The 13,899-nt window shown below is 35.0% G+C and overlaps 1 protein-coding gene across 1 annotated transcript in view; it reads left to right on the top strand.

Moving 5' to 3' along the window:
- Positions 1–235: 235 nt before the first annotated feature.
- MYO7B (myosin VIIB) overlaps positions 236–13,899 on the top strand; it is a 60,675-nt gene continuing 47,011 nt past the window's right edge. The window contains exons 1-11 of the mRNA XM_029285820.1: positions 236–253; positions 3,763–3,876; positions 4,513–4,665; positions 5,301–5,485; positions 5,901–6,022; positions 8,531–8,673; positions 8,770–8,883; positions 9,289–9,442; positions 10,781–10,857; positions 11,090–11,209; positions 12,694–12,833. Coding sequence (XP_029141653.1) covers positions 236–253; positions 3,763–3,876; positions 4,513–4,665; positions 5,301–5,485; positions 5,901–6,022; positions 8,531–8,673; positions 8,770–8,883; positions 9,289–9,442; positions 10,781–10,857; positions 11,090–11,209; positions 12,694–12,833 — 1,340 coding nt within the window. The remainder of the gene's footprint in view (positions 254–3,762; positions 3,877–4,512; positions 4,666–5,300; positions 5,486–5,900; positions 6,023–8,530; positions 8,674–8,769; positions 8,884–9,288; positions 9,443–10,780; positions 10,858–11,089; positions 11,210–12,693; positions 12,834–13,899) is intronic.

The following is a 13,899-nucleotide window of genomic DNA, read 5'->3' as shown; positions in this document are numbered from 1 at the left end:
AAATAATTTTCATTTATATAAATTTCCCAGGCATTATTTCAGGTCGTCTAGCACTCTCTGGTCTTTCTTAGGAAAAATACATACTAGTCCTATCTCTAAACGTATAACTTACTCATGGATTCCAGATTCTTGTTCATGTTTTTTGCTAAAATATTTTATCCTTCTATTGTATTTCTTACCCCTATCCCTTGTTTTTCCCCCAACAGGCTGCAAATAATCACCTTGTTTAAACAAGATGGTTGTACTTCAAACTGTAAGTCTATATACATTTGCATTCGTATGACATTGAATAATATGCTGTTTGAAATATAAACTAGGCTTGACAAGAAGTTGAGACTCAGGTCACATGTATAGGTAGTCCTTGACCTATAACTACAACTGAGCCCAAAATTTCCATCACTAAGCAAGACAGTTGTTATGTGAGCTTTACCTCCATTTTATGACCTTTCTCGCCACCGTTGTTAAGTAAATTGACTTTGCCTCTCAGGTCTCAAAAGGGGATCACATGAACGCGGGATGCTGCAACCCTCATAAATATATGCCAGTGGCCAATCATCCAAATTTTAGTTTTAGTGACCCCGGGGATGCTGCAATGATTTTAAAATGTGAAAAATGTTCATTAGTCACTTTTTTCAATGCTGTTGTAACTTCAGATGGTCACTAAATGAATGGTTGTAAGTGGAGGACTAACTGTATTTCTTGAAGGTAGGCCTTTCCCTTCCCCCTTCATCCAGTAGCTCTCCAGAAGTACTATCCTGAAGACTAGAAAATCTTTTTAAAAATAGCACACTGTGGCGCAGCTGCCTGATTGGACAAAGAGTTTCCAGAACAATTAATCCAGCACAGAAAAAGAACATTATTCTCCTGTTTGAACCTTTATATTGCTTTCAGTTTTTAGAACTTTCTCCCACTTGTGAGCTAAATAGTGATATCTTGTTAACCTAAGTTAGACTATTAAATATTTGGGTTTAAAACAAATGTTACCTATACTGATCCTCCCTTTTACAAAATATATAATTTTAAATGTAATACTCCACTGTTTGTTTATAAAAGTGTTTGCTTTTTAATTTGGTTTACAAAATAAAAAAACAGTAAAGTCAGAATTACAATAAATACCTTTAAATTCAATGTACAGTTAAAAACTTGATGAAGAAAATATGTTTTGGTCATTTACCTAAATATTGGAAGTGAGGGCCCAAGCACCTCTCCCCAAGAAGTATGTTTTTCATACCCTGCATAGCAAAAAGCTTCTGTCGGGGGCATCTTCAAAATAGCCTCTCCTGCTGATCTAAGTAATTGGGTAATTCCTAGAGAGAGGACTGGTCCCATGCTAAGCCATTTGAGGCTTTAAAGGTCAGTACCAACATCTTAAATTGTGCTCAATAGGCAGTGGGCACTCAGTGTACCTCTTTCTTTATAGACATGATGTTTTCCTTGTACCTTGCTTTGATTAGCAGCCTTTCTGCTCCATATTATACCAATTTCACATATATTTTCCAAAAATAACCCCACATAAAATGTGTTGCAGCAGTGAAGATGATTGAAACAAGGCATGAATAATTTTCAGCAAGTCTGCCTGGCTCAAGGAGGGCTGGTGTTGGTGCAGTAGTTTTAGCTGTGTAAACTCCTTTTTCATCGCAGCTGTCTCTTTAAATTCAGTGACATCTGGGGATCAAGAACCTCTCTGAAATAACAAGCTTTCTCTTTTGTGGAGAGTGCAGCCTCATCCTTGTCTGAATTTAAGCTTAATCCTTATATTTCATCCAGTTCATGAGCAAGATTGAGGGATATTCAAGGACATGATTGCTTCCTCATAGTTAAATAATAACTTGAACTCATCGAATATTGATGGTAACTCTGAATAATCCATAGTCACTTATATGCCTGGTATGTGGTGACTTGTCTTTCTGGCTTCCATAATTAGTACCTAATTTGTTTTCATACAATTTCTGCTGCATTCTCCTACAATTCATTGAGAAAGCCATTGTGTTCCAACAGAAATGACTGTAACCACCACAAAATAGGTCCCCCAAGTTCCAACCCCACCAGATGACTCAGAAGGATGATATAATTGATGGTATTTAAAAAAAAGGACCAAGAGGGCCTGGTGAACTAGTAGGAACCCCCGTTCCAGTGTAGATTTAATTTAATTCAATTTAGGCACAGCCTGATTCTGGAATGATTCTGGGCATCTCACAATATCACAATGAGAAAAAAAATGTAATACAATTTTAAAAAGAGTAAACAAAAACAAATAAGCTACGAACAAGCAGGCAAATATGGCCTACAACATAAGGATTGTATATCAAAAGCAGTCTCGGTAACATAACCTGGATAAAACTCCAAATGAACTAGGTTCAGAAAATCTATTTCATCCAAATGCATGTGGAATTACAAAACCACCAGTTTCTTGATCATTTTACTCATGCCTGGAATTTTTGACACTGATCTATAATTACAAAAATCTTCCTAGTCAAAGGAGGGCTTTTTTTAGTAAAGGTCATAACCTGGTAGGGATCACATGCTACCCTCAAGCAAGTTCACCTCCCTTAACCTCCCTTACAATCTGGCAGATTTAATCTGTCAGAAGGGGCAAGAGTCAAGCAAAGCAGATAGTTACTCTCATCTTTTCACATATATTGACTCTGTTGTACAAGCTGCAAAAAATTCATATTGAAAGAACAAATGATTGCCAAAATTACATTCCAGTAATCATCGTATCGTAAAATTGATGAGAATTGCTCATGGTGAGGCCGTGGCTGCTCTTCTCTAACATCTTGATGAAAGAGATGTCATATCATACCGAAAAGCATTACTTGTCTATTCTGCGCACCTGCAAGGGATGTAGAAAAGTAAGTTCTTTCAATGCATCCAGTGCCATGAACTAGAATTTAAGATGAGTCTTAAAATTGACTCATTGACAACTTAAGCGGAAAGGCTGGTGAGAGGAAGGAGCAGGTGTGGGCATTGGAGAAGAAGGATGAGGAATTTGACAACTACCAGAGGACAACACTGGGAAACTTACAGAGAAAGCATTTGCTGGATTACCCTTATCAGAACACTCCACCATTCTACGCTGCCCTGGCTGTGACTCAAATCATTGCCCAGGCACAGAAGATATTTGATTTGTCAGTCTAAAGTGTCATCCTCAGAGGAAAGGAAGAGGTCAGAGACTACACAACTAAGGAGTTGCTTATATGTTCACAGGTGAAGTTGGAAGCTTTAAGACTATCTGTATAAGACTAGGAGAAGAAACCTCAAACAGCTTCTGCCAGAATAATTTACTTGTTTGGTTAGGCGCTTTATTTTGAATATTAGTTTGTCTCCAAAGAGTTTGTTTTCAAACCCAGTTCCTGAAACTCAATGGACTAGAAAGAGTAAACTTCAGCTTTTCTCTACACCATTGGAGAATCCAGTGTTTGCCTTCTGTTATTCTCTAGTCAGTTTTCCACTTCTCTGTCTACAAGAATTGCTGGAATAGTATGTTCCCTCTTTGAAATACTAACATTAGCTTTTATTATTAAATAACTTTTGGAAGTGCTACAAAATTCTCCTGATAAAAGCTTAAGAATTTAATGTGCATGAATAAAACTACTTTATTTAATTTTTTGTTCCTTATATATGACTTATATGTGCAGCTGCTTTCATTTTGATTGAAAACCATGAATCTGTTGGATTTGGCAGCATATAAAGCAAAAAAGAAAATAGATAAGTCAGAACAAGGAAAAGCAAAAAATCTTTTATAATTATTGTTTCTCTTAGGGTGATCATGTATGGCTGGAATTCCATTCAGGCAAAGAGTTTAATGTGCCCATTGGGGCCGTGGTGAAGGTATCTAACTCAGGACGATTCTTGCTGGAGGATGATGAAGGCAAGGTAGGCTAATAAACATGTTCATCTATCCAATTTTTGTATATGAACTTTTGCATCCAATTAAAGGGCTGGATAGATCTGTAATTATTAAAGGCTCAACACTTGAACTTTTAGTGGGATGTTCTGACGCTCAATTCTAAAAAGTGAGTGGGATTCCTGTCAAAATGTAAATGTAAATCTAAATGTAAGTCAAAATGTAAATCTAAGCTTGTATTTTAATTAATATAATGCAACTTATTTAAAAGTGATGAATAGGAGTACTTCCTATGCATTAATAATTTTCTTCTCTTTTATTTTTAAAAATTACACTTTGATGAGAGCTTTAGATGGTGTGTTGGAGCATTGTTCATATTTGCCCCTTATGCATTCCAGAGCTAGAAATAACTTTGAATTCAGATATAGAGTCAAATCTTTGGATTTTACAAAACTTTGGGATTCACAGCCAAAATTAAACAAGTGCTATGCAATGTAATAGGACAAACCAGAACCCTGTATAGTATAATGCTTTTAATTGCTGCATTTTCAATAAGCATACTAATGTTATCTATGGCCTGAATATAGATTATCTTAAGAACTATTTTCAAGAGCAAACTAAGCTAGTATATGAAATCCAGACAGTTAAATGCACTTGTATTTAAGGAATACTGGATCAAAGCTCAAAACATTAGCACAATGCGACCAATGCATCCGGCCTCCATCCAAGGAGTGGAAGATATGATACATCTTGAAGAGATGAATGAAGCTGGCATGATACACAACCTATATATCCGCTACAAAGAGAACAAAATCTATGTAAGACTGATTCTTCATTAATAATATGTAGTCAAGTACAGATTCCAAAGCCCCACTTTTAAAAATTCTTTCTAATGAGAGAATTATATACTTTCTATTGCTTAGAAATAAAATCATATACAGAGAAATGGCTTTAAAAACAAGCAAAACGTCTACAGACTAATATGTTTGGAAAAATCTTCTGTATACACACTTTGTAAATATGATATATTCCAAGGCCTTTCACACACTTCATTCAAATCTTCCAAAAAGTATACAAAAATGTAGATCCTTTTTACATAAACAATAAAAGTATAAGATTTATAATGACATTGCTACATAATAATAAAAGCATATACATTAATTACTCAAAATATAATTATTTTTATTACTAAAAATATTGACTATTCTGAAGAAATGTGATTTAGTTTAGATTTAGCTTTATATTTAGTCATTCTACATTCTACAGTTTCTACTTTTCCTAATATAGTTACCTATAATTTCATGTATTTATAAGGGGAATAAGATGATAAGAATATTGTTTGGCATTGTAAATATCCCTATCAATAACTTATTTTGAGATAGATGTTGATACTTCATTTGAAAGCTCATCACTAATTTATTCCAATTTATTCTTGCATTCATAACATTTTTAGACCTACACAGGCTCTATTCTTGTAGCCATCAATCCATATCAAGTGCTGCCGCTGTATACCATGGAACAAATTCAGCTTTACTGCAACAAGAGGATTGGGGAAGTGCCTCCTCATGTTTTTGCCATTGCTGATAATTGTTATTTCAACATGATGAGGAATAAGAAAGATCAATGCTCTGTCATTAGGTAAGGGGCATATAATGTGATGGAAAAAATGTGTTAGTACTGTAAAATATTTAAACAGCTTGGAGGAAAAGAAGTAGAAGTATTATAGACACTTTGTAAATGGTTCTGAAAAGTTACTAGGGAATACTTGGGAGTGCAAGCAGAGCACATCTTTAAAGTAGTTACCTCACATGACTTGTATGGAAGCCTGAAAAAGATGTGGGTATTTAAGCAAAAGTTCTGTGATTCACTCCCACATATACCAAAACGTTAATTATTTTGGAAGTATGCAGCTGTAACAGAAAATAAAATTAACTTTTCTTTCTCAAAAATGTAATCAATATTTTTTTTTAAAAAAAGTGGGAATTGTGGGAAGAATAAATACATTTATTTGATTAACACTTCTGATTTACCAGTTTTACAAAATTTATTCCAGTGGAGAGTCTGGAGCTGGGAAGACTGAAAGCACAAAATTAATGCTGCAGTTCTTAGCTGTTATTAGTGGTCAACATTCCTGGATTGAGCAACAGATTCTAGAAGCCAATCCCATTTTGGAAGGTAGGCTACGTGTGCAAGGCGAAATATTGAGAACTTTGCTTTACATCCTTTTAAAATACTCTCACTTTTATAGCACATTTCATTTTCCTAAAAAAAAAGATGACTCTGGATTCCCTAGTTTGAAACCCAATTGTATAAGGTCACTTCCTTGCAAGGATTTTGTTGTTGTTGTTGCCAATTTGAAATAACTCCAGACTTCAACAATGTTGGAGGACTGAGCTGATTTATTCTAAATTGAATATGCTGTAAAACTGTGATGTGTGGTGTGGTTTGGTTTGGTTTGGTCTGGTTTTAAGACACTATGGCTCCATTTCCCGATCAAAGAGTCATTTCAATCTTCTAGTTTTTGAACCAGGTTAAGAAAAAAAGGGGGGGAGCACACAAAAGGAGGAAGAATAAAATGGTCAGTTTCAGACAGTTTTTGTTTATTTATTCTATATTATTTAGTTTGTTTGTTGCCATCTCACCACAAAGTGACTCTGTTGTTCTAGTTCCTTTTGTTTGGAACAAGGATGAAGTTATTTTTGTTATTGTTAAATTTAGAATATTTAAGGGCAGGATGGTGATTTTCCCTCTAGAGCATTTCAAGTCAGAAATTCTAGCCATCAGGGAAGTACTTGAAAATACTTTTGAACCACCCCATCCTAGAAATCATCGCTTACCTCATAATGTGCTTTTGTATATCCCTGCCTCTCTTCCTGCTTTGGGTCGAGCCTTTCCGTATCTATCCCATCCCCATCAGCCAGGGATCAGTCGCCCTCTGCCCATCCTTGCATTACAGATATGTCAGCAAAGTATTCAGTGCTCCTCTGCCAGCGTTCTATGCTATTTTGTCTGTCGCTCTCTGCTTACCAATCCTTATCTCAGATCCAGCTTTCCTTCCTTCTGTAATAGTATTAGTATTAATACATCTGCTACTGCTAATAATACTAACATACCGTGGGAAGCATGGAAAGTATTATATGTGTATATATTTGTCAGCCTTACACTAGGTAGACCAGATCAGGAAATCAAATCCACATAAGGACTAAAACTTCTTTTACTGAGATTGGCTATAAAAACAGAATTGCAAGTCTATGCTTTACTTCCCACACCTTATACTCCAGTGAATTAGAGAGGTATCTGTCTGAGTTGTTTTCAAATGTTATCACATTGTGAGCCCTTTTTGCCTAGGTAATGGTTCTTGCATACTTCTATCAAAGCCATCTTCCTTACTTTACAATGCTTAAAAGTTCTGTATTTGTATGCCTGCATGGGTGCATATGTGTAATTTTTTTACTTGATGATCCCTCCCACTTTTTCTGTATGTTCCCTGTGGCCCTCGCTCTACTAGAAATTCTGCTCCTCTGGTTTAGATTTTCAAATACAGAAATATTTTGCAACGTGTTTGAACATTGCATGTTGATAAGGACATTCTTTAGTACTAAAGTGGAAATCTAATTGCAGTTCTTCTTATAGCAGAAAATCAATTGTGTTTTTTTGTTGCTAACAATGCTTTATAAAGAAAAATTCTCAGTATTTTAAATTACTTCAAACAGTTGTAGTAAATGTCATTTGCATGCCAGACTACTAACCCACAATCCACAAGCCATGAGTAACAATGGCTCTTGAAGTTGGATTACCCCAGTCCCTCCTTCTACTAGAGATAGTTTTTGTCTTTTAAAAGCAAATGAAGATTTCCATTGAGAAAGGCTTGGCAAAGGAATAGGACTTCAACTGTCCTGTACAGTTTCTGATTAAATGCAGAAAATTAAAGCAGAACACCATTTATTTCAGAGTAGAAATGTAGAAATATACATGTGTAACCAGGAATTTGTACTAGGATTTGATTTCTTTTTTTCTGTGTTTCACTAACTTTCTCTGTGCGAATTATTGAACTGGGTTTTAATGTCAGTCTTTATTCATATATCAGACTACATTAATGAAAATACAATTTTTCCTTTAGAATCTTTCTGTGAATCCCTCTTCAGTCTTTTTGGAGATTACTTTCTTTAATTAATTAATGATCTGGGAAGCCCTCTGCTTATCTTCTTCCATACCATAGAAGAAAACTGCATTTTAATTTTTAAAGTTAAAAAGGAGGTTATATTTTTATTTTTATTAAAAAAAAGTTTGATTCTGTTGATCTCCTGTTAAATTAGTTTTATTTTCAAAGTGCTGAATGGAAAGAAGAGCTGAAGCCTCTAATTATCATGGCTGTATGCTACATTGGCAGGAGTTGGTACTATTGGAAACTATTTTGACTTTTACATTTTTAAATATCAGAGAGGGGGCACAAATTGTGAAATCCCTATATCTTTTGCCTGCCGGGTTCAGGACATAGACATCAGGTGTCTATGGTGGTGGTAGCAGGAACTAACAAGCTACTATCCCAAAACAGGAGGAGGGACCAGGGCATGAGTGCTTCTGGGAAAGGATGTTGGGGATCTCTATCCTCTGAGCCTCAGCATTGTTACATAGGTTACATTTTTCTAATTTTGCTTCACAATATTCTCTCATCTCTTGTAGCATTTGGTAATGCTAAAACAATTCGAAATGATAACTCAAGCCGCTTTGGGAAATACATTGACATTCACTTCAACCAAAATGGTATAATAGAAGGAGCTCGAATAGAACAGTTCCTTCTGGAGAAGTCTCGAGTGTGTCGCCAGGTAAAGAGATGTATATATTAAGAAATACTATTTCATTGTGACAGCTTTTCTGTTTCTGCTGTTAGTAATATCTTTGTGGTCTTTCTATTGTTTTAGGCTCCTGAAGAAAGAAACTATCACATATTTTATTGCATGTTAATGGGGATGAATCTGGAACAGAAAAAAAGATTGAATCTTGGCACTACTTCAGAGTATACTTACCTAACTATGGTAAGGAATCAAGAGCTGGATATGTGACTTTCTATGTATGTATAGAATGGCACTTTCTAAGGTCCTAAACATTACACCAAAATTGTGTAGCTGTGCTCCGATGTTTTTTTAAAAGGACTTTTAACATTATTTTGTGAAGGGGAAAAAGATAAGTTATTTATAGATAGTCCTTGCTTATCAACTACTCATTCAGTGACAATTCAGTGACACCTCGGCATGTAGTCATGCTGGCCACACAACCACAGGAAATGTTTTTGGACAACGCTGATTCTCTTGGTTGAGAAACAGAGATGGTCATTGCCCCCTAGAATCTGACATGACAAGACAGGGAATCCTTTATCTTTATATTATGCATACTGTTGTATTTGAAAGAGATGCCTTGCATTATTCTATGCTGATTTGCAGGGCAAATGTACTTTCTGTGAAGGTCGTAATGATGCCACGGAATATGCTCATATATGCTCAGCTATGAAAATTCTCATGTTCTCTGATTCTGAGCAGTGGAACATAAGCAAATTTCTGGCAGCCATTTTGCATCTAGGAAATGTAACATTTGAAGGTAAGCCTAGTACATGTGTATATTTGCAAACATATGGGACATTTTCACGCAACTAATGTTTTCTTTCTCAAACCTTCACAGTTTTACTACACAGTGACCTCACCTTCCTCCTGAGTTACTTGAGTAGACCACTGTCCTTTTCAGCTGTCCAGTAGGGAAGCACAAAGAAGTATCAGCCAACCATTTCCCCCATCTTTTCTTCTTTTTCTCAGTGCTCTTGATTTCCTAGTGTGATAAAAAATTGCTAATACACCAGCCATTGTACTGTATATGGGAACAGATTAATTAGGATTAGGAAGGATAGGATGATTTCAAGGTTCAGGGGCACTTTGAATTCATAAGAAGGAGGAAGTTCTGAGGAACTGGGATGAGATTTCCCCTACATCCTTCCTATACTCTTACAGAAAACTTTTTTGGTACACTGCTGAGTTTGCTTATGGGGAAGAAAGTAATACAGCTCTTCTGACTTCTCTGTTGTAGCTTAGCTGAGCTGAGCAAAAGAAATTAAAGCCCTTTCAGAAAATCAAGCTTTTATTATGTATATTATGGGTAGAGAATTAACCGGACAAAGGGATAAAGGAAAAGAAACATCCTAAATACCAATTTGATATGGTTTCTCTCAGTTACTGCTTCCTTTGCCAGGTTCACACATAGAAACAAGAGAATCAAATGCGCAGCAAAGATAAAACAAATTTTAAAAATCCTGATCTGTATCTATTTTCATTTTTCCCTTCATTGCTACATTTTTCTTGGTTCTCCAATCCTCTTCCAGATTAGGTTTCTTTGCTTACTTATCCTGGATCCCATCTAGGAAAAGATGCCCTTCTTCCTATCAAATAAAAGAACATGGAGCAGTTTTTGCCTTTTAAAAGCTCACCTGTGGGAGGAATTTTTTCAGTTTCTTCAGTGGCTTTTTACTTTTGGTTTTCCTTGACTTGACATGTAACATAAATTGACAAATTCAATTTGATTGATAGATCAGATTTAGCTTTTTCCTTTAACTCTTTCATATCTGAACCTCTTAAAGATGTGATTGTCTTTAAACAGTGTTTGAGGGAAGATGTTTTTCAGAAAATTCTCTGTGTCATAATGTTGTGCCATTATTTAACTAACTGCCACATTTAAATGTGTTAATTTTATATTAAAAAAACCTAAGAACAACTTCCAATTTCAGGTCAGGATAATGTATAATATTATTGAACAGGATAACAATATAATGTTTTCCAGAAACTAGAAACTTTACTTTAGCCAAACAACTTCCTCCTGAATGAAATAAAACAAACAAATGCTGCATTTTTTACTTATTTTAAATAAGACTTACTGTTTTTCTACAATTAGGTGTTGTATGTGAAAATTTGGACTGCTCTCATATTCTTGATTCTGTACATTTTTCCACTGCAACCAAACTACTAGAGGTATTGGCTTTATTTATTATATTTATTACAATTACTCCAAGGAATTTAAAACAGTCCCTTCTCAGTTTATTCTTGCAAATAATCTTTTGCAGTAAGTTTGACTGAGAAATGGTATTGTTTCTGTGTCCCATTAATAAATTTCTCTATTCCTTCATTAGATAAAGCTCTATTCTTCTTTGATAAATCTTTTGTGTCTATATAAAATCATCCAGTACAATATCAATTCCCACAGGTGGATTCCAGAGAACTCCACAAGAGCCTTACAAACCATTCCATTATCATCCGAGGGGAAAGTGTCTCTACACCCCTAAGTGTGACTCAAGCAGCCGATGTGAGAGATGCCTTTGTCAAGGTAAAAGAGATCAGCCCTGTTTTTTCAATGTTTTGCAAGAATATGTTTGTTTTCAAAGCTTAAAGATAGAAAACCAAAATATTCTGTTACAACAAGACACTCATGTTTGTCAAGACTTATTTCACCCAACTACTGCTCTTCAAATGTTGTATAAACACAAGGGAACAGTGCTGTTCTCATATTAACCTTCATGTGATGAAATAGATTATGGTTATAAAAATTTGTTAATATCACCAATTAATAAATATTCAGGGATATACAGGACTCCTTAGTGTCATTATATATGTGATTCTTATACTTCTGTTTGATCTGTTAAAATAATGTGCCTCAAATAGCCTCATGCTTCAGAGCTATGTAGACCAAAAGAAAGGGATTCAGTTGTCCCTGCTTAGCTTCTGCCATTTTCTTGAAGTTAGTGGAACTATTTACTGCAGAAAATCTCATTCTGATTAATGTATCACACCCTTCCATCTCTTTGTGTTATATACTAATGTATCCCTCCTGGAGATGCTCTTTATGCTGTTTTCATAGCAACATTTCATTTAATTCCTCATGAGAGATTGTGACAAAAACTAGCAGCTTCTCCATCAATTTCTGGCTTTTGTAACTACTTACAGATAATTCCTCATGTAATAATCATTCAGTGAGTGTTCAAAATTGAACAAGAACACTTACACCTGGTCCTTGTAGATGTGGCCATCTCAGTGTCCCACAGTCATGTGATCGCCATTTCTAATCTTCACTGCCAGCTTCTGAGGAGTAAAGTCAATGGGGAAGTCAGTAGGAGGTTGAAATGACAACCACATGACATTATGCTTAATAACTCACTTAACAATAGCAACCAGAACTGCCATGATTGCTGTCATAAGTCAGTGCAGTCAATGTGCTTTATGGCCACGTCACTTAGTGATAGAATTGCCAGTTCCAGCTACTGTTGTTAAGCAAGAACTACCTGTATAATGTTGCATGAAGGGGCTGCAATGCAGGTCAAATGGTGGAAAATTGACCTGACTCTATTCTAACTAATAAGAAAGTTAAACAGGAATGCATCTTGCCCTCTCTATTATTCAGTTCTTATATAAAAAACTTTGGGTGGCTGTGGATAAGCCGCCCAGAGTCACCTTGAGGTAAGATGAGCGACCTATAAATGTTATAAATATATAAATGATAAGTGTCCTATCTGCCATTTTGAAATGGCAGAGTTAATGTCACCTCTAATTAGAAACTTTTTTGCCTGCTCATATGACAGTCATGTGCTTCTAAAAGGACGATCTCTAGAATTGTAACCAAATTTTGTATCATTGCTGTGACAGAAGTTTCTGAACCTGATTGGTTCTCCTAGTGTATCTATTGCATGCATGAATAAGCTTTTATTTGATAGCTGTGTAATATATTTTTAAGCTCTACGTGTTTAGTGTATGAATGTACATTTTAATAAACTATATAAAAATCCTAACTTTTCTTTATTCCTTTTCTAAACCTAGGGGATCTATGGATTCCTCTTCATCTGGATAGTGAATAAAATCAATGATGCAATTCGTAATCCTTCTCCAGATGAGAAAAATATGTGCAAATCCATTGGGCTCCTGGATATATTTGGCTTTGAAAACTTTAACACTAACAGGTATAGTCCAGTTTTACTTCTTTTGAGAAATTTAGGAAAATAGCTATCAACTCAAAAATAATAGTTGGTGGCACTAACTAAATTCTTTGTAGTAGAGAAAAATGGACGAAGCCACAAAATGGGGAGCAGAGAAAATTATAAATAAGAGATGTCTAATAGAGTACATTTTCCCATAAAATCACATATATATAGTAGAGCTCTAGTGTATTTAATTACCTGATTTATAACTTACATTAGTTTCCAAACTGAACCTTCAAACTGAATCAGATATTAATCTTAACATGCTTTAAGTCATAATCAAATTCTGATATTAGTTATCTTTCAATAAAGAATCCCACTCAAAAATGTCAGGTTGTATTGTACTAAAAAACAGCACCTGTAGATAATTAATTATATAAATTGCAATTAATATTGAAATTGGTGCCATTTTCTTCTAAACACTTCCTTATTTGTCTGACACATCACTTTTCAACATTGCTAAATAGAGTAACATTTTCTCTGAAAAAATTAATAAAACATATTGTGATTGATCTATGGGGTCTGACTTTTAGTCCCTCCTGTATGTTTCTGCTGGACACTAATAATAATACCATCATCATTCATACAATCACAATCCATCATTTGCAAAAGGCAGCTTTCACTGGAAAAGTTTACTTACTAGGATACCTTTAATATTATTAAACAAAAATATTTGGAAGGGCTCAATCAGTGGATAAAAATGCCAGATACAATCTAAAATTCTGGCTGACTGTGAAACCAACCATAATAATAAAACCATAATAATAAATTAATTTTAATTGTAAGAAAGACAAAAAAAAATCTGGATTGTGAACATTGCAAACCTGGAAACAGCAGAACAGACGAGAAAGAACAAGAAACAATAACAAAATACAAAGACCCGCAGATAGAAATAGAATGACTGTGGCAAAAGAAAACAAAGATAGTAACCACAGTAATAGGCACCTTGGGTGTGATTACAAAACATCTGGAGCACCACTTGAACACCATCAGCATTGACCAAATCACCATTAGTCAGTTGCAAAAAATAGCTTTACTTCAGCTTTTA

This window comes from Protobothrops mucrosquamatus, unplaced genomic scaffold (assembly GCF_001527695.2).
Source record: "Protobothrops mucrosquamatus isolate PMUCROS unplaced genomic scaffold, P.Mucros_1.0 scaffold2296, whole genome shotgun sequence".
Lineage (NCBI taxonomy): Eukaryota > Metazoa > Chordata > Lepidosauria > Squamata > Viperidae > Protobothrops > Protobothrops mucrosquamatus.
Note: the sequence above shows the minus strand (reverse complement) of the source record. Positions and strands in the feature narration are given on the sequence as shown.